A 20,852-nucleotide genomic window follows, 5' to 3' on the forward strand; every position below is an offset into this window, starting at 1 on the left:
CCAGGCAGCTACAAAGCTAGGTGCTGGGGACACAAAGATGGGGAGCGAAAAGTAAATGACCCACACACACCTAACTGCACGAGGTGAAATGAATGCAGGGCTGTAACAGCAGTATCTGTTTGAGAAGGTGATGAGCCCTTGAGAAGGTGAGGAGGCCTCAACTGACTCTGTAGTGATAACCCCCTAGACTGCTAACAGGCACAGACCAACTGGAAATGAAGCGAGGCATGTGATCAGAGGAAAAAGAAAAACACACACACACTGAGGCTGATCAAACAGAGACCATAATAAACACAAAAGCTTTAAACAAAACTCAAGCCTTTCTGTTATTAATATACAAACCACATCCCGATTCCAATCCTGTCTCCCTCTGTAACAAAGAAAAATAACTACCATTTACCAAACACTAATTACATGCCAGGTGCAATAATGGAAACTTCTTCACGTTCATTGTTTCAGGAAAACCCCACAACAACTTCTGTGATGTTGGTGGGATGTTTCCACTTATACATGGCAAAATAATTCCAAGACATCAAGTTATACTGGCTGAGCCTGGCTTCAAGTGCAGGTCTGGCTGACACCCAAGACCTGGGAGCCCGGAGGGTCTACCCCTTTGTTAAAATGTCTACACTCCAAGAGCTCACTTGCATGTAAGACAGTCTTTTAATGCTAAGTTGGCTGGAAGGCTGCAGGACGTTTCAGCCAAAGTTAAACACCCTTTCTTCCTGCTGAACTGAGAAATGTTCTGGTTGATTCATGACAGTTCAACTGTAGCCAAAATGCAGAGAGGAAGCATAGGGTATCACCTCATTTAGTGAAATCTTGGTCAAGAGATCATTTTTCTATCCCCTTTTATTTCTGACTAGCTACCATTTACTCGGTACTTAGCCTATAGTAGGCAATATGCTAAGATGTCTATGTACCTACCTCATGAGGTAGGGACTGTCAACTAACCCTATTCTCCCAGTGAAGAAATTATCATACAGAGAGCTTGAAAAACAAAATAAAACAAAACCAGAACTGGAGCCTGGTCAGCCTAACTCCACAGATCTGATTCTCCACCACTTTGGGGTTCTGTTGCTTTCACCACTAGCCTGATGGGACTTAATCATTCTATAAGGTTTGCTATCTGGCAATTATCTCAAGACCCGAAACATATAAAATTCCTTAAGTATACAAACTGATACAATTGTTGCTAGTGATCTAGCAAGGATGTCTTACCAGATTGAGCAAGAAAACACAACAGGATGTTCCATCTGATTAGTTTTCTAGAATCCTGACCAGTACTGTGTTTGTGATTCACCTGCATATGCACTCATCACATGTTGAGTGCCTACTGTGTGCCAGGCACAGAGGCTATAAAGATTAAAAAGCTTGGCCCGCTCCCCACCCAAGCTCAGTCTCCTCCTCACCTTCAGCTGTTTGACCTTCTCTTTTCAGCATCTGGACAGCTCCTACATATTTCTTCAGTTGGACTTTGAGCACCTCGTTTTCTCTGCAGGTACAAGAATGTTAAAAAATACGTTTTTAAAAAATGGTAATATAGACCAAAGTTGGGGGGAGGGGGAAACTGTGTAAAGAAAAACACACAAGGTGCATCTTCTAAATATTATTACATTTTTCTGTTTTAGCGATCACCACTGGAGAAGACTACACCACATAGGGCACATTTGAAGAATCCCTTCAAAAACCATTCACTCATAATGAAAATCAGTACTAACTGGTTCCAGTTCCCACAAAGTCAAGATGCTGACGTGTGTTGTGCTCTATTCTGTATCAGGCACTAGGTAATATTCTCTCCATTTATAGAAGCATGTACTAAATACCGTGTACTCAACCTAGGGAATACTCATTATTTTTATTAACTGCTACATGCAACAAACATTTAGTATTTGCCAGGCATCATGTGAAGTCTTTATCATCTAACGCTTCCAATGTGTTGTCACAATGCTCATTTTACACACGAGGAAACTGAGGCATAAAGAGGAGAAGCAGCTAAGCCCACACCTACCTCCACATAAGACCATACTACGGAACACAGAACTCAGGCTGCAAGAAGACTCTACAAAATTCACTCCCCAGGTATACTGGCTAAGGAAAAGAACACGAGAACCAGGAGAAGAAAAATGTTGTTTATTATGTACCACATAGATCAGACTTTACCCAGGTCACTTCAGTGAATCAAGCATGCATGCATTCATTCATTCTTCATTTGTTTGAAAAATGTTTGAGTCTCTATCATGTATTAGGCACAATGATCCAATATTATGCTTCTCAGGTGACAGAGCAGAAATTCTCGGGGCACAGATAAGGTCTGTGACTAAGGTCACATGGCCAAGGTCAAGGTCAAAAGTAAGGCACACTCCCAAGACACAAACCCAGGTCGCTCTGCCCACAAGGCCCAGAGGATCTTTCCTCAGTCTCCTTTGGGAGTTGGACTTGGTTTCTCATAAGTATCACCACCCCCCTACCCTCCAGCCACAGTGAGAGGTGCCTCTCCCACATTCTCTGCTTGTACTCCTCCCACCCAAAGGTCTGGAATCTGAGTGCCTTTTTTTTTTTTTTTTTTTGTAATGTTTATTTTTGAAGTGGGGAGGCGGAGAGAGAGAGAGAGAGAGAAAGAGAGAGAGAGGAGGGCAGAAGATCTGAAGCAGGCTCCAAGCTGACAGCAGAGAGGCTAATGTGGGGCTCGAACTCACAAACCATGAAGATCATGACCAGAGCCAAAGTTGGACGCTTCACCGAATGAGCCACCCAGGCGTCCTGAACCTGAATGCCTTTAAATACCAGAGACCATTTCCTCAGTATGACAACAGCTTTAAGACTGGGTTTCTTTCTGGGGCGCCTGGGTGGCGCAGTCGGTTAAGCGTCCGACTTCAGCCAGGTCACGATCTTGCGGTCCGTGAGTTCGAGCCCCACGTCAGGCTCTGGGCTGATGGCTCGGAGACTGGAGCCTGTTTCCGATTCTGTGTCTCCCTCTCTCTCTGCCCCTCCCCCGTTCATGCTCTGTCTCTCTCTGTTCCAAAAATAAATAAGCGTTGAAAAAAAAAATTTTTTTTTAAAAAAAAGACTGGGTTTCTTTTATAAATATAAAAATTTAAATGCTCACCACAAAATAATCAGAGGAGATTTAAGCAGGAATGTAAAAGTCACGTGAGAGCCCAATACCATGAAATCAACTCTGGTGACATTTTTATAGCTGTCTGTATCACACCTCTCTCTAGGCACGCACCTATATACCAATTAAGTATCGTTTTTCCTGGATGAAGCATCTTTCACACTCTTTTCCTTCTGAAGTCTTTTTTCCTTTTTTTACTGCTCCACTCACCATCCTTCCTCATGACAACCAATGTGGAAACCCAGCAAACCAGCTGTTATAAATCTTGTCACAACTGGGTTGCCTTGTTTAACAATTCGCCACAGGAAGCTTCTAACTCAACTCAATCCATTTACGGATGGAAATGCCAGTCCTTGGTATGATGTGCACCACACATTTACGCAGTGTAAAAACTCTAGACTGCCCATCACCGGTTCTGTTTTCGATGCATCCGGCTACACCTGAGCCCTGCATTTGCTATTTCGTTTTCCTGCACTTTTGGCGGAAAGAACATCACCAAGTAGAGACTCTACCCCATACTCGGACAACCGCTGAGGACACTGCATTCATCCTGGAAGCTCTAGAGAGTACACCACAGAGGGTCCCTTAATCACCCCCTTCCCCTCGCAGACAGCGCCTCTCAGATGTTCCTCAAGGCGTCCACACTCTCCCCACCTGTGACATGAACAGCCAATGTCTGAAGCTAAGCACCAAGTCCTGGAAAGGCCTGTGGGAGGGAGACGTTCCCAACACACGTGGACTGTACCGCTTATTTTCTGGAATCGTCTCTGCAGGGTCTTGTCACTCATCCCGATCTGTTCCTCACCCCATGTGGGAATTCAAGTCACACAGGACCTGAAAAGTAGGGAACGCTATTTATCTGCATTTCTATATGGCCTAATTTGACAAGGGTTCGTGGCAGATCCATCCTCCACATGGGGGAACACGCAGGCTGGTTTGGGCTGACGGACAGGTGAACTGTGTCGAGTTCTGGCTGCTCAGGCTCCTGTCATGTGCTCACAGCACATGGCCCGACCCTCAGCCCCCTTGTTCCTCAGTGACACCGCAGCCAGCATGGAAACATCTCAGGTGCTCCCTTTTCTGGTTTGGATCTTTTACTAGTCTCTTAAGATTCCATGTAAAAATTAGATGTGAGAGATGAAAACCAAGGTTTTTAATATAGACGGATTTCCATCAAAATGATGAGAAACTGTGACAGTACATCAAACCACTGGATGAATACCTTTGAGAGGCACAAATTCATCCCAGGCAATTCTGCAGCAGTCAACTTGTCTGCCTTTTGCAGGAAGTTAACACTTTCAGGTCACTAGGAATGAAGTCCTTTTCGTTCAAATTTTTTTCTTTATTTTTTTTTATGTTTATTTTTGAGAGAGAGAGAAGAGATAGAGTGTGAGCAGGCGAGGGGCAGAGAGAGAGGGAGTCACAGAATCAAAGCAGGCTCCAGGCTCTGAGATGTCAGCACAGAGCCCATCACGGGGCTTGAACCAACCAACTGTGAGATCATGACCTGAGCCGAAGTAGGACACTTAACCGACTGAGCCACCCAGGTGCCCCTTTTTTGTTCAATTTTTATTTTGAAAGAATTACAGAGATTCACATGGAGCTGCAAAGATAATACCAAGAGCTCCTATGCCCTTGGCCCAGTGTCCCCAGTGGTTACAGCTTACATCCTACCTACGAAGCAATAGTAAACCCAGGAGTCTGACACGGGCATGAAATGTGTGTGTGTGTGTGTGTGTGTGTGTGTGTGTGTGTGTGTGTGTGTTTCTGTCCAGCCCACTACCTTCATTGATGCCCCGAAGAATCCTCTCCCACAGTGTGTCTCTTAATGTGGAATACAGACTAAAATGGCACGACAGTCACACAGGCTACACCAACGAGTAAAGCAAAGCAGGTCTAAAAGGGAGTAGGGGGCAGGAGGCTATGAAAACCAGGGAGCTCCTGCCCCACTACAAAATTTTTTTAAAACTTAAAATATTACTGGGATGCCTGGCTGGCTCAGCCACTTGGAAGAACAAGCCCCACAGTGGGTACAGAGACCACTAAAAAAAAAAAAAGAAATAGTAATAAACTTACACACACACACACACACACACACACACACACATTACCAGGCCAAGAAAATAATTCCCAGGCTCTGGACGACTAATATGCAACTAGCTGACAGGACTTTAATTTGTAGCCAGAAGGGCCACAGAGAATCCACTATTCTTATTACACAGGTCTGTTATGATTATCAAATTAAAAATGCCTTTCTGTTTGACACCTCACGAGACAACGGAATGGGTTAGTCGATTAAATGAGCCCTAACTAGACAAGGGTTCCAAGATCCTCTGAGCGTGTGCAAGACAGGGGTGGCCATGTGGGGCCATTTTCACGAGGGCCTTCCAGCCACCCCCACGCCCCACCGCCAGGGGCCAGTCAGCCTCAGCAGCGAAGGGGCAAGGGGAGCAGGGCGGACCAAAGCCTGGGGGCGGCTCCGGGTGCATCGGCTCACGGGCAAGGTGTCTTCAGAGCTGGGGGGACCTAGCCTCTCTGCTACACCCCACCCACTTCCACACAGCCCAGAAGGTTCTGCATGCAGGCAGTATTCCAACAGACTCCTCTGAAGGATGAGGCCACAGAACTTTTACCTTTAACCCTTTCCTCCCTTGGTCGATCCCTGATTTTCTAGAGCTAAGTCATGTTTGCCAACAAAAAACACCCGCACCGCCTAGTCTCTTAAATTGGAGATGTAAAGAATCTGCTCAGAAAACGTAAACAAAATGCTAAACAGGAAGAGGACGCTGCTAGGGAGCAGGCCACCGCTTCACCTTCTGGGTGTGGGGAGGCACCCCCACCCTGTCTACACTGGCGACATGTGGCTGGAGAGCCTGGGTGGAGGAGAGCTCTGATGGAGGAAGCACAGATGGTTGCCTCCGTGTCCAGTAAGACCGTAAAGCAAGCCCCTCCTCTCCCTTTCAGAGGACTCTCCCCTTCTTTGCTGCCAGGGTGCACATCACTCAGACGAACATCACCCCACCACATCTAGCTCTCTTTGTAACCAACGGAGTTGATTAAACCCTGATGTGCCATCCAAAGAACCACCTACAAAAGTTTGGGGTGGGATGCTGTCGTTGCTAAGAACTGCCCACACCCAGACCTTCCAGGGGCACAGGCAGCTCCAGAGTCCTGAGGGTGTGACCACTTTCTCCCCATCCACCCGAGAAGTTACTGCTGCTGCAGGTACAGCTGGGAGCTCCACACCCTGTACGGGACCAGTCAGTGACCCACTTGTTAACAGTTGGCCTCTTCCCAAGGATCTGGTCTTTCAGCTCTAACTCACCCTCTGCCTCAAATGGGGGGGGGTGGGGGGGGCGGCTCAGTCATCACAATGGCGACAATGAGAAAACCACTCAACAAGAAGGAGCAGGGAGGGGTAGGGGCTCCATCAGGCAGACCCAGTCTTCGGGACCCAAGCAACTGTAGCGGGAATTTAACCTCACAAAGGTAAACTTACAGAAAGCCCCTTTCCTCACCCCTTGTCCAGTTCTCCCCCCCGCCAGTGGGACCCAACTCCCTCAATCAACGAGCAAACACACAGAAAGAGAATGAACTAGAAATAATTTTCCAAATGTGGTACATTCCCAAGACAATTGAGCAATTCACCAAACTTTTTTTAAAAAATATTTAGTCTTCTAGATTTTTTAAGAGCTGATTTTCCATATATTGCAGTGATATACAGAATATTTTGAAAACAAAACAAGTTTAAAGGTTTGCAAAAATCAGTGGAGTGAAAGAAAACTGACAAGTATGCAGGAGGCATGCAGGCGTGGCCCAAACCATGAACCTGATACACAGTGACCAAAATCTGGAGAAGCAGATCCTTAATACAGAGCAGTATTTTAAGTGTACTTCCTAAATTGCACTCCAGGGGGTGACAAAGGGCGCGGAAAGAGGACCATGGGGATTACAGTTAGACACAGTCACGGAAAGATGTGCCGAACAACTTCCTTCTCTCACCACCCCCCACTGCCCACCCCTTCCCCCGTCGCCTCAAAGCTCCTCAGAGGCCCCAATGTGTTTATGCACACTGGCCACCCAGTAACCCCTCCAACCCTATGGTTTGTGAGATGCTGCTTTTTCAGATTGGACACAGCCCCTTAAGACCGGGAGACAAATTTTAGTGGCAAAGAACCAAGTCTCTGTTAGAAAAGTGTGGCCCGTGTGGACGGTGGCAAAGGTGGGCATTTGAGATCTTCAGGTCTTCCTTGAAATTCCTCCGTGCCAGCCAAGAAATGAGAAGCACCTCAGTGCCAAGTCCTCCCACAGGGAAGCCCTGCGCCTCACTCACAAGCGTCCCTCTCGTATCCACAACACAACAGGGTCTGCCTGTGTGAAGCACCCAATGGCAGAGACGCTGCAGACAGGCTCTCGGGGAGTCTGCACAGCAACCATGCAAGATGGGTCAGGATGATCCCCCAATTTTATCACCTTCATCGTACAGATGAAGAACCCGAGGCTCCAAGAGGTTCAGTCGCCAACCCAAAAAATCACACAGGAAGTTCCAGGCAGGGCCACAATTCACACAGAAGCATCTCCAAGTCCTTGGTCTTTTACTGTGTCAACACTCAATCTCAGCGGATCACCTCAGGAGGTTGGTTTCACTGTGCCCATTTTACAGATGGGGAAGCCAAGGCCCGGGGAGTCAAACCTGAGATGCAAACCGATGTCCCTTACCTCCCAAGTCTCATGTTGTTCCCTATACATTTAGGGAATTAAGCAAATGGGCAGAGCCAAAAACTTCAAGCCCTGAAGGATTCCACTGAACAAGGAGGGCTGAAGAGCACGGGTCTGCACACGCCCTCGGCTGGTCAGGTCCCGGGCCAACATGAACAGGACTCTCCCCACCGCCAAGCTTTGTTCAGAGGTGGACTTCCCAAGAGTTGCACAGCAAAGCCTCTGCCATCCATCATCAGAAACCTCACGAATGGAAATGGCAGGTCAGAGGTGAGCTTTAGCAAACAGGAAATCGACAGCCTCAAGAATCGTACACCTTTTGACCCTACAATTCCAGGTCTGGGAATCCACGCTCCGGAAACGAGGAGAAGTCTCAAAACACACACAAGGATGTGATGACTGTATCTGCAAGAAACTGGTTACAGACTCTATGCGTGAGTATGGGGGGGTGGATAAATTACAGAGAAGTCATGTACAACAAGACACCGTGGAGCTGTTACATGTATGGTTTGGTACGTACCACAGAAATATGGAAACCACACGTCGGCAGCACTCATTTTTCAACGATGCTATCAGGAGACAAATTTAAGTTTTCCATCAATATACTTTACCAGGTGAACTGGGGGGGGGGCGACCCTCCCCCCTCCCCCCCCACCTCCCATGGGGGGGGGGCGGGACCCTCCATCTAATGCATCCCCTTCAGGATGAAAGACTGAATGCTTTCCCAGAACAAGTCAAGGAAGTCACCCTCATCACCACTCCCACTGAGCACAGTGTTACATGTTCTAACCAGTGAAGGCAAGCTACAAAAGAGAGCATCCGGTTTGCAAAGGAGCAAGTGAAACAGCCCCTCCTGGCAGATGACCTGATTTTCTACACGGGAAATCCCCAAAATCAAGCACCTTTAAGTTGCGTGAGTTTTTAAAGGTCACGTGCAAAAAAAATGCATTGCTATACGTTAGCAGTGAACAAATTAGAAGGCAAAATTCTAAGAGTCATTCATCATAGCTCCAGAAGAGGAAATGGATGGGTGTAAATTCAATAAAATACATGCAGGAGATGGAGGCTGGAAACTACGCAGCACAAATGGAAGAAATAAAAACATAACTACATATACAAGAAACATCAGGTTCATAGGTTGGCAGACTCCGTATAGTTAAGATATCAATCAACAAACTGATCCATCAATTTCATGCAATCAAATCCCTGATTTTTTTATAGATATGCCCTCGCTGATTCTAAAATACATATGAAAAGGCACAGAAACTACAACAATCAAAATCATTTTGAAATCGAAGCACAGTTTTGGAGGACTCACATTACTGAATTTTAAGAGTTTCTATAAAGGTACAGCAATCAAGGAATATGGGAGACCAATAGGATAGAACCAAGAGTCCAGAAATAAACTCACAAATCTGGCCAGGTCATTTTTTTCTTTTTTTAAGATTTTACTTTTCAGAGGCACTTGGGTGGCTCAGTTGGTTAAGTGTCCGACTTTGGCTCAGGTCATGATCTCGCAGTTTGTGAGTTCAAGCCCCACGCCAGGCTCTGTGCTGACAGCTTGCTCAGAGCCCGGAGGCTGCTCCAGATTCTGTCTCCCTTTCTCTCTGGCCCTCCCCCACTCACACTCTCTCTCAAAAATAAATAAACATTAAAAAAAAATTAAAAAAATATTTCACTTTTCAGTAATCTGAGCACCCAACATTGGGCTCAAACTTACTACTCTGAGACCAAAGTTACACGCTCCACCGACTGGACCAGCCAGGTGCCCATGGCCAAGTAATTTCTGACCATGGTACAAAGGGAACTCAGGAGAAATAATGGTCTTCTGGACACTTGGTTTTGGAACTACACATCCATTTGCGGAAAACTCACCTTCAACTAACACCTCACACCTTTTACAAATACTAACCTAAACTGGATGACAGATAAACATAAAACATATAACTCTAAAACTTGTTAGAAAATCTGCACGCCTAACCGGGATTAGGCACAGAGTTCTTCTATTTAACACCAAAAGCAGGATTTGTAATAGAAAAAAGATGTTAAACTGGATTTGCACTGCAAAAGACACTGTTAGCATGAAAAGACCAGCTACAGACTGGGAGAAAATACTTATAAATCATACAGATGACGAAGGACTTGTATCCAACATTTAATAAAGATCTCTCCAAACTCAAGGAAATACTACCACCCAAGAAGAAAAGAGGAGAGGCAAACACATTTGAACAGACATTTCATCAAAGATATACAGACGGGCGCCTGGGTGGCTCAGTCGGTTGAGTGGCTGACTTCAGCTCAGGTCATGATCTCGCGGCCCATGAGTTCGAGCCCCGCGTCAGGCTCTGTGCTGACAGCTCAGAGCCTGGAGCCTGTTTCAGATTCTGTGTCTCCCTCTCTCTGACCCTCCCCCCTTCATGCTCTGTCTTTCTCTGTCTCAAAAATAAATAAACGTTTAAAAAAATTTTTAATAAAAAAAAAAAAGATACACAGACAATAAACAAGCACATGAAAAAATGCTAAGTATCATTAATCATTAAGGAAATACAAATTAAAGCCAGGGAGAGAGCACTACAAACATACTAAAACACCTAAAAAACTTTCTAAGGACAGTAGTAAGTGTGGAGGAAGGGACACGCTCCTACACGGCCGGTGGAAATGGGGGAGAGCACAGCAGTGTTTTACCGGGTCAAACACATTCGTCAAATAACCCAGCAACTCCCTTCCTTGGGAAGTTTTATTTTTCCCAGAAAAATAAAAATTTATTGTTCATACATGAATGTTGAGAACAGTACTATTCACAATCCCCAAAATTTGAACCAAGTGTCCTTTGGGGGGTCAAGAGTTGAATAAACGAGGGCCCATCCACACAAAGGACCACCACTCATCATGCAAGGCCATGTACTACTGATGGGTAGCTCCTTGGGTCAATCTCAAAAGCGTTTGTTAAAACCAGTCTCAAAAGGCTATACACTCCATGATTCCATGTACAAGACATTCTAGAAAAGGCCCAACTACAGAGGTGGAAAACAGGTCAGCAGCAGACACACTTGGCAGGGGCACCAATGACCACAAAGGGGAGGCAGGTGAGACCTTCCGGAGCTGATAAAACTATCCCGCAGCGGCAGGGAGGTGACACTCATCCATGCAGGTCTTACAACTCCCAACTATATGTCTTTAAGAAGTGAATTTCGCCATATGTGCATTAAACCCGAAAACCGGTTAATATAAAAGAGTAAGTTATAGAGGAAAAGAAGGTAAGACCATATTCACTACTGGCCCAGCCACGGGGCATCCCCCCACTGACCCCCATCCATCATATGGGCACCTAAAAAAGACACCGTAAAGCTGGCTGCTAATTGCGGGCAGGAAAAAAAACTAAGAGTAACAAAGTCACCTCCTTTCCACTATCTCTGTACCTTTTCCGCATCTTTTCTTTTTTTTTTAATAAAATACACACAACATAGAATTTACCGCCTTCAACTATTTTTTACACGTACAGTTCGGTGGTACCCAGTACATTCACAGTGTCGTGCGGCCATTTCCAGAACTTTTGTCATCCTGCATGGACACTGTACCCACTGAACAACTCCCCAGTCCCACCCCGACCGCACACCTCGCCAGCCCCTGGCACCCACATCCCACTGTCTGTCTCTGTGACTAATACCCCTTTAGCTTTTAAGGGGAGGACTGGCCCAGCGTCACCATCAACAGTGGTACACCTGTGAACAGAGCTTTGGGGAATGAGGCGGCCTGTCGCAATTCAAAACTCGGTTTGAAACGTAGCCCCCAAGACTCTGTGAGCCATGATCAAGAGCCATTTTAGGACCTCTCAACAAGACAAGCCCCCAGCCTAGCCTAGCTTGCGCAGGCTTCCAACGCACAGAGGTGCACATTCCCACGCTGGCTCAGCACCATCAAAATCGCTAGATTGGGTAGAAGCCTGAGGTCTCCTTCTGAGACCCTGACTTGACTTTAGAATCCAAGAAGCAGCTCAACTCTAGATCGACTATTTTATTGCCACCTTTCAATTCTTTGAAAACTGACACCTCACATCCAGAACATAACTTGCCTTCAATTGCACACAATACAAACCAGCGCGAGAACAGAGCCGGACTATTGGATTTAACCTCCACTCAACACTGCACAGTGTTACCCACAACCTTCAGTCCATCCTGACCAGGGAGCGGCCGGAATGTTTGCCACAAGGGGCTATCAATTCATTCTCGTTCATTCAGCAGGAATTGACTGAGGGCCAGGCACAATGTAAGGAGAAGGGAATGCATCAATAAACAAAAAAGACAATTCTCTGGCCTCTTGGAGCTGCATTTATTTCTCAATTTTATTTTTCCAATTCAATACGTAGAGGGTACAGTGCTGGTGGGTTCTGCCAACAAGGTTATCAAAAAGCATCTACTAAATAGGGCTGGGTGCAGAAGGCCTGAGGTTGCACAAAACAGACAAGGACACTCTACCCTCCTGGGGTTCACAAGGCAGTGGGCCAGAGACACCAGCCCTGGGAACCACGAGCGGAGGTTTCCCGCATAGGAAACCAAGTATCTAGGGTCAGACAAACCTGGATTCGACTCTCAGCTCCAGTTTTTTCTTTCTTTCTTTATCTTTATCTTTCTTTTCCTTCTTTCTTTTCTATCTTTATCTTTCTTTATCTTTATCTGTCTTTATCTTTCCTTTCTTTATCTTTCTTTCTATCTTTCTATCTTTACCTGAGGGGTGCCTGGGTAGCTCAGTCAGTTAGGCATCTGACTTCGGCTCAGGTCATAATCTGGCAGTTCATGAGTTCAAGCCCTGCACCAGGCTCTGTGCTGACACCTCAGAGCCTGGAGCCTGCTTCAGATTCGGCGTCTCCCTTGCTCTCTGCCCCTCCCCCACTCACACTCGGTCTCTCTCAAAACAAACATTTTTATTATGCTTATTTGAGAGAGCAAAAGGGCCCATGCATGCACACAAGTCAGGGAGGGTCAGAAAGAGAAGGAGAGAGAGAATCCCAAGCAGGCTCTACACTGTCAGCGCAGAGCCCAGTGTGGAGCTCGAACTAATGAAACCATGAGATCACGATCTAAACAGAAATCAAGAAGCAGACGCTTAACCAACGAAGCCACACGGGCAGCTCTCAGCTCCAGTTCTTACCAGTTCTGTGACGACACCTGAAGGGCAAGGGGGGGTGGCGGTGGTAGGTGACGACGGGCGGCAGCAGCAGGGACAGTGGCACCACCACCTGAATGCACCTAGTGCTCAACGGGCCTCAAGGTCTGTTCTCAACGCCTCCAGGTGGGCAATCCCTAAAGGGCAGCCGTGGAGAGGCCCATCCCGCGACGGAAGCGGTCTGCCAGCAGCCGAGTAAGCGAGCTCGGAAGATGGTCCGGGGCCGACTGGTGCCGTGAAGTGACGGCAGCTTCCCCCAACACCTGACCGCAACCTCCCCACAGCCTGAGCCACAAGAGTCCAGCTAAGTCGTGTCCAGATTCCTGACCCATATAAACGAGGAGACGAAACTGTTGTTTTCATGTGCTACGTTGTGGGGTCACTTTTTTACAGAATTGAGAACTAAGATGCTTTACGTATATTCATTCATTTAATCCCAACAATTCTCTGAGGTCCTTTTATCCTGGATCTCAGAACAGAGGTGAGGAGAACAGAGGACAAGTAACGTGCCTGAGGTGATGAGTTCCTCCGACCCATCTCTCATCTGTCCGTGTCACGGTCTCACAGTCAGGGCGACGTCTCAGCAAATGTGTGCAGCATGGATGCCCCTCTCCGCGCTTCAGTTCACTTGCCTCAATAAGGTAAAAATACTGAGGACTTAACCAGGACGTTGTAGAAGGTACCCGATTTGTTCAACTCATTACCAGGCATGATCTCAGGAACAGAGATGGTGAGGGGAACAGGACAGACAAGGTGTCTACCCTCAGGAAGGGGACAATCACAGAGGGGAGGTATGCAAACCAGGAAACAAACAGACTTTAGAAACAATGAGGACTATAAAAGCTAACCCAAACCACACCGACAGAATGGCGGAAACCCAGAACACTGACACCACCAAATGCTGGCACAGACCTGGAGCATCAGGAACTCTCATTGCTGGTGTGAAGGCAAAATGGTACGGTCACTTTTGAACACAGTCTGGTAGCTTCTTACACTCTAAACACACTCCTACCATACAATCCAGCCATCACACTCCTTGGCATTCATCCAAAGGAGTCGCAACTATGTCCACACAAAACCTTGCAGATAATATTTACAGCTGTCTTCTCCCTAACTGCCACAAGAGAGGAGCCATCACACATCTTTCCCTAAGTGACTACCTAAACAAACCAGCATATGCAGACAAGGAGTATTACTCAGTGATGAAAAGAAAAGGAGCCACAACAGCCATGAGAAGACAGAGGAAACTGGACCGCATACTGCTAAGCGAAGGAAACCAATCTGAAAAGGCTACAGACTAGGATTCCAATGACATCACATCCGGGAAAAGGCGAAACTATGGAGACAGTAAAAAGATCAGTGACTGGGAGGGAGGGGTCTTTTAGGGCAGTGAAATTACTCTGTATGACACTACAATGGCGGACACAGGTCCCTGTACATTTGTCCAAACCCACAAAACATACACAAGCAAGAGCAAACACTAATGTCCACTATGGACTTGAGTTAATAATAACATATCAAGGGGTGCCGGGGTGGCTCAGTCACTTGAGCATTCGACTTCGGCTTGGGTCGTGATCTCGCAGTTCCTGAGTTCAAGCCCCATGTCGAGCTCCCTGCTGTCAGCGCAGAGCCCTCTTCAGATCCTCTGTTTCCCAACCCTTTTTCTGCCCCTCCCTCACTTGTACGCTCTAAAATAAATATTAAAAAAAAATAAACTATCAATATTGGTTCATCAATTCTAACAAACGTGCCACACAAATGCAGGATGTTAACAGGGAAAGTTGGGGACAAGGGCAGAGAAGGGTTGTGTGGGAACTCACTACTTTCTGGTCACATTTCTGAAAATCTAAAACTGTTCCCCAATGTCTACTTATTAACAAAGCAAGGAAGGAGGGGAAAAAGAGATAAGGTAAGTGAGCATTTCAGACAGGACAGTCTGAGATGACCTTTCACAAAGGGGACAAAGATGTACCACCTGTAGCAAGGAAGGAAGGGCGCAGTCTCGCTAAAATGCAGGTTCTGGTTCAGAGGGTCTGGAGTGGGGCCTGAGAGTCGGCACATCTACCAAGCCCCCAGGGGATGCCAGTACTCCCAAACAGTGGAGGAGAAAGTTCTGGGCAGAGGGACCAGCCGGGGGGGGGGGGGGGGGAAGCCCCCAGGCCGGCCTGCGTCTAGCCTGGACCTAGGACTCAGGGCAGCCAAGGCGGCCGAAGCAGGCGAGGAATCCTGATGGACCCCAAATTACGAATTTCATTCGGCCAATAAAAGGTGTTCAGCAGGGAAACGACATGGTATGTGAGAAAAAGTAAAACGAGTAGGCGACAGAAACGAGTTGGGCAGACCAGACGAAAGCGCCTGTGGCCACTCATCCAGGCGAGAAAGGACAATGGTGGTGACAGAGGAGGCAGAAATATTCGGATATTCTTCCGCAGGATTCCAAAACGTCTGGCCAACTCCCACCCCAGCCCCGAAAACACCTGGCTGGCCACCCTGCAGTTTTCTTCAAAAGCATGAGTGAGGGAAGCCAATCACGGAGCAGGTGGTGAGCACCTCTCCAACAGCTCCCAGCGACGGCAGTGATTCATCTTTGTAAGTGAAAGCAATTACGCCTGCCCCAAAGTCAGAACCAACAACCAGCAACCCCAGACAGCGCTACTCAAAAGATAATTACCCCAGACAAAACCAAAGAACTTGCTAAGTGCATGTGGTAATTCACGGGCATCAAAACATCACAGTTAGAAACACCTACAGGAATTCCGCTCCCGCCAGCCTGAGGCTAGAGCGAGGCTACCTCACGTCACCTATCTGCCGGGTACCAAGCAGGCACTCACCACAGCCACACCTGAATATTAAAAAGCATGTGGCTAAGTGTGGCCAGGCTACCCGAAAGGACAATGATTGTCCCAAGGAGCCACCGGTAAAAGGCAGGAAGGGTGGCGTCAATGGCTGGGCTTTGGGGTGTTAAACAGCCCCTCCTCAGCATGCAAGGTCAAGCTCGCTGCAAAACTACTCAAAGCGGAAAAATCATTTTTTCCTAACTGTGTGTGCTCCCCTATGAGTCTCCTCACCAATTCTAGCGCCACCACCTTTTGGGGGCATTATGATCTCTCAAGCCTGTTGCTTGGGAAGGAGTTCAGGACAGGTCCGCCTCCTCCAAAAGGTACCACTTCGACGTGTACCTTATCTTGAACTGAAGGCGATCTAGAAAGTGTGGGCTCAAGAAAAACTTTAGCCACTCCCTTAACTACATAAAAGAATCTCAGTTCAAGGGTCTCTGCAGAGTAAGTGGTATTAGCAAAGTTAACTTTTGCCTGGATGACCCATCTGTATGGCAGGGCAAACATCGAATTACGAAACATCTTTTCATCTCATCGCCCTGTGAGTTCCATTCCTTTCCTCTGAAGTCCTAGACGCCCGCCCCCTTCTCCTTGGTTCAGGATGACCACAGACACCTCATTATGCCTGTCTTTGGAACTTCCATCCTGTGTGGATTCCCTGTGCGCACACTATTAAATTGTATTTTCTCCTGCCCATCTGACTCAGATCAATTTGATTCTTAGTCCAGCTAGAAGAACCCTTGAAGTGGCAGGAATTCCTGCTCCCCGGAACGAGGATGCATACTTGGGCCTTCACACCCTCTACACTCTTCACCGTGATAATGACAACAGAAGCCAACACTTATCCAGCACTGACTGGGACAGCAGAGAAGGGGACCAGGGTCAGCCAGGGTTTTTAGATCTACAGAGAGACTCCGTCATTCTCCTGGTAGCTAACAAGCAGGCAAGCAGCAGAACCAGGCCCCGGATAGGGGCCATGTGGCGGCAGAGCCAGAGGCCAAGCTCTCCCTATGCCGCCTTTGTAACACCATCAACGAGGCAAAGAGGTTCGGGGGGGATAAACCGAGGTGGCCAGCCAGCACCCAGGCGGTAATGGGCTCAGAGGTGGCCATCGAAGGCCACTGTGGGAGCCTATTCTAGGCTTCTGTGCAGGCTTTTGACCCCTGCAACACACAGGGCTCTTCAGGCTGGACCTGTCCCCATCCCCTCTTGCAACTGCCCAGGGCTCCCAGAGTAGCTCAGATGACCGGCCACACAGAACCCTACCCCGATTCTGGGATTTGGCAATCAGCTCATCACTGCCACCCACAGCAGCCAGGCTACTCCTGACACCTGTGCCTTGCCAAGGCTGATCTGACCCTCTGTCTACAACACTCCCCCCCCCCCCCCCCCCCCCCCCCCCCCCCCCCCGCTCCCTGGTGAACACTCCAGGTTTTGCAAGAGTCTCTTCAAAGGCATGTTCTCTCTGAAGCCCTTCCTCCCCCATCAGAGGTTTGAGGCCACCCTTTCTTCAGCCTCCACCATATCCCAGAGAAGCTTCCCTCCTGACAAGGAAAACACATTAATACCCCTGGCCTGTGCTCATCACCTCAGTCTAGACTGTGAGACCTTGAGGAGAGGGGTCAGATCCTATCTCTCTTCTTTTAGCCCTTATAAAATAGTTAGTATTACTAATGCCCACATGAAAGGGGGGCTCAGCAGGGTCGGGGACTAGACAAGGTCACCCAGGAGTGGAGATAGGATTGTTATCTCGGCAACCCCAAAGTCTACACCTTCCAACAGGCCAGGGTTCTTCTGACGTGCTCAAAGAATGGAGAATGCCCTAAAAGGGAATCAGCGGGAGGAGTTTATCCGAAAATAGGGATCTTCCAGCCCTGCTTTTCCTCAACCACTGGAGACCAGTGACATACAGGAGAAGTAACAAATTAACTAAACATAGCCTGATATGTTAAGGTGGCAGAGCAGGGGAACCCTGATCTCACTGTGTCCCACGTTTTCAAGTAGATATCATCCACATCCAAGTCATTAAACTGGAGAGCCACCTGAAGACTGGCAGAACAAACGCCACAACAAAATACAGAGAACAGGCTGCATCTGAAAAGTTAGGAAGATCACAAAGGTAGAAGGAGGCTGCCTGAAGGAGGGCAAGAAACGGGCCCTCACACAGAGAAGACTAATCCCCCTAACTTTTGGCTTTAAAAACCACAGGGGCTGAATTCTTTCGGTTTGTAAAACCAACAGGGTGTGGAACCTGGAGCTCTGGAGATCAGCTGACTCGGCGCAGGGGGAGCCGGGAAGGCAAGTGACAGCCCTTAAAGAGACAGCAGCCTGGGCAGAGAAGCAGAATAAAAAGGGCAGTTTACACAACACCAGGGGCAAAGAGAAAACATCTGTTCATACTGATTTCTAAGCCTGTCGAGAACTTTTCCAAAAATGAGGGAAATGACAAGAGCCATTTTCCTGCCCCCACCCCAGAATAAGCACAGAGACCCATGCTGGAGGCAGGGCTGTGTATACACTTGCTACCTAACCCGCTAGCAGTGTGCACAACACCCGGAGTTCTCGGAGGACTCACCCACCCCAAACCTGCTGCCCTTCGTCTTGGGCTCAGGCCAAACTTTGGGAAGGCCTTCCAGGCACCCTACCACGCCAGCCAGGTAGACAGATGTCACCCCACACATCTGCTGCATCACACCGAGCTCTAAGCCCCTAGCCACCCTTGTGTGTCTTGCCCAGCCACACATCCCAGAGGAACCAGTTAATGACCTAGAAGATAAAGGAACAGAAAGTAATCAAGCAGAACAGAAGAGAAAATAATTATAAAAAATGAGAAGCGACTTAGGGAACTCAGTGATTCCATCAAATATAACAACAGTCATATTATCAAAGTACCAGGAGAAAAGAAAGGAGGGCAGAACATCTATTAAAGAAATAATAGCTGAAAACTTCCCTAATCTGGGGAAGGGAACAGACCTAGGAATTCTCGAGAAAATCAACAAAAGCAGAGCCACGCTGAGACATAATTACATTTGCGAAATATAAAACGAAAATTTTCAAAGCAGCAAGACAAGTCAGTAACTTACAAGGGAAAACCCATAAGGCTAGCAGGAGATTTCTCAACGGAAACCTGGCAAGCCAGAAGGAAGTGACAATATGTTCAAAGTGCTGAATGGGAAAAACCCGCAGCCAAGAATACTCTGTCCAGTAAGGCTACCACTGAAAAGAGAAGGAGAGACAGAGTTTCCCAGACAAACAAAAACTAAAGGAGTCTGTGACCACTAATCCAGACCAGCAAGAAATATTAAGAGGGACTCTGAGTAGAAAGGAGGGACAAAAAGTGACAACATAAAGACAGGAAACAAAGCAGTAAAAATGATTATTTCTGTAGAAGAAAAAAAAAATCAGTCAAGACACTCTCAAACAAGGGATTAAAATATAGTTACCTATATCTAAAAATGTGGAGAACAGAAAAGAATAGGTTCAGACTTGAATGACCATCAACTTAATATAGACTAATTACACAGAAGAGGTCATGTATGAATTTAATGGTAACCATATGCCAAAAAACACTAAAAAACATGCAAGTAAAGAGAAAAAATCCAAATATATCACTAAAGAACATCAGCAAAGCATGAAAGAGAAAGATAATAAACGTTCAAACACAATCTTCAGAAACAACCACAGAGTACAAAATGGCAATAAATACATATCTATCAATAATCAGTTTGAATGTAAAGGGACTAAATGTTCTAATCCAGAAGACACAGGGTGACAGATTAAAAAAAAAAATTAACAAGACCCAGCTACATATGTTGCCTACAAGAGACCCATTTTAGACCTACAGACACCTGCTGAGGGAAAGGCAAAGAATGAAGAAACATCTATAGTGCAAATGGATGTCACAAGAAAGCCAGAGTAGTAACACTTTATTTTTTTTTTTTAATTTTTTTTTCAACGTTTATTTATTTTTGGGACAGGGAGAGACAGAGCATGAAAGGGGGAGGGTCAGAGAGAGAGGGAGACAGAGAATCGGAAACAGGCTCCAGGCTCTGAGCCATCAGCCCAGAGCCTGACGCGGGGCTCGAACTCACGGACCGCAAGATCGTGACCTGGCTGAAGTCGGACCCTTAACCGACTGCGCCACCCAGGCGCCCCCAGAGTAGTAACACTTTAAAACAAAGACTATAACAAGAGACAAAGAAGAACACTACATAATAATAAGGGGGGGGGGGGGCACCGGGTCACCTGGCTGGCTCAGTCGGTTGAGCATCCGACTTCGGCTCAGGTTCACGGGTTCACTCAGGTTCTCACGGTTCGTGGGTTCGAGCCCCGCATCGGGCTCTGTGCTGACAGCTCGGAGCCTGGAGCCCCCTTTGGATTCTGTTTCCCATGCTCTCTGCCCCTCTCCCATTCATGCTATCTCTATCTCTCATAAATAAACTTTAAAAATTAAAAAAATAATAATAATAAAGGGGCCATCCAACAATAAAATGTAACAATTTTAAATATTTTTGCACCCAACACAGAAGCAGCTAAGTACATAAAACCATTAGTAACAAACATCAAGAAACCAATTGATAATAACACAATACTAGCAGAGGAATTCATCGAAATACAACATCAACAAGGAAACAATGGCTATGAATGACACACCAGAACAGATGGATTTAACAGACACATTCCAAACAATCTATCCTAACGTAGCAAAATATACATTCTTTTCAAGTGCATACAGAACATTCTCCAGAAAAGATGAGCTATTGCTCCATAAAACGAACCTCAGCAAATGCAAGATCAAAATCACCACGCCTAATGTCTGACCACAACTACTAGGAAACTTGAAGTCAACCGCGAGAGGAAATCTGGAAAGACCACAAATACGTGGAGGTGAAACATGCCACTCAAAAATGAATGGGTCAACTGGGAAATAAAAGAAATAAAGAAGAACATACAAACATGGAGATGAAAACAAGATGGCCCCAAATCTCTCGAATGCAGCAAAAGCAGCCCGAAGA

The 20,852-nt window shown here is 46.9% G+C and overlaps 1 protein-coding gene across 4 annotated transcripts in view; it reads right to left on the reverse strand.

The window, feature by feature from the left end:
• SNX29 (sorting nexin 29) overlaps nt 1-20,852 on the reverse strand; it is a 506,664-nt gene that overhangs the window by 307,233 nt on the left and 178,579 nt on the right. For all 4 annotated transcript variants that reach the window (XM_040459014.1, XM_040459016.1, XM_040459013.1 and 1 more), the window contains exon 14: nt 1,413-1,495. In XM_040459014.1, the coding sequence (XP_040314948.1) occupies nt 1,413-1,495 (83 nt within the window). The remainder of the gene's footprint in view (nt 1-1,412; nt 1,496-20,852) is intronic.

This window comes from Herpailurus yagouaroundi, unplaced genomic scaffold (genome assembly GCF_014898765.1).
Source record: "Herpailurus yagouaroundi ecotype Mexico unplaced genomic scaffold, PumYag 222, whole genome shotgun sequence".
NCBI classification, from domain to species: domain Eukaryota; kingdom Metazoa; phylum Chordata; class Mammalia; order Carnivora; family Felidae; genus Herpailurus; species Herpailurus yagouaroundi.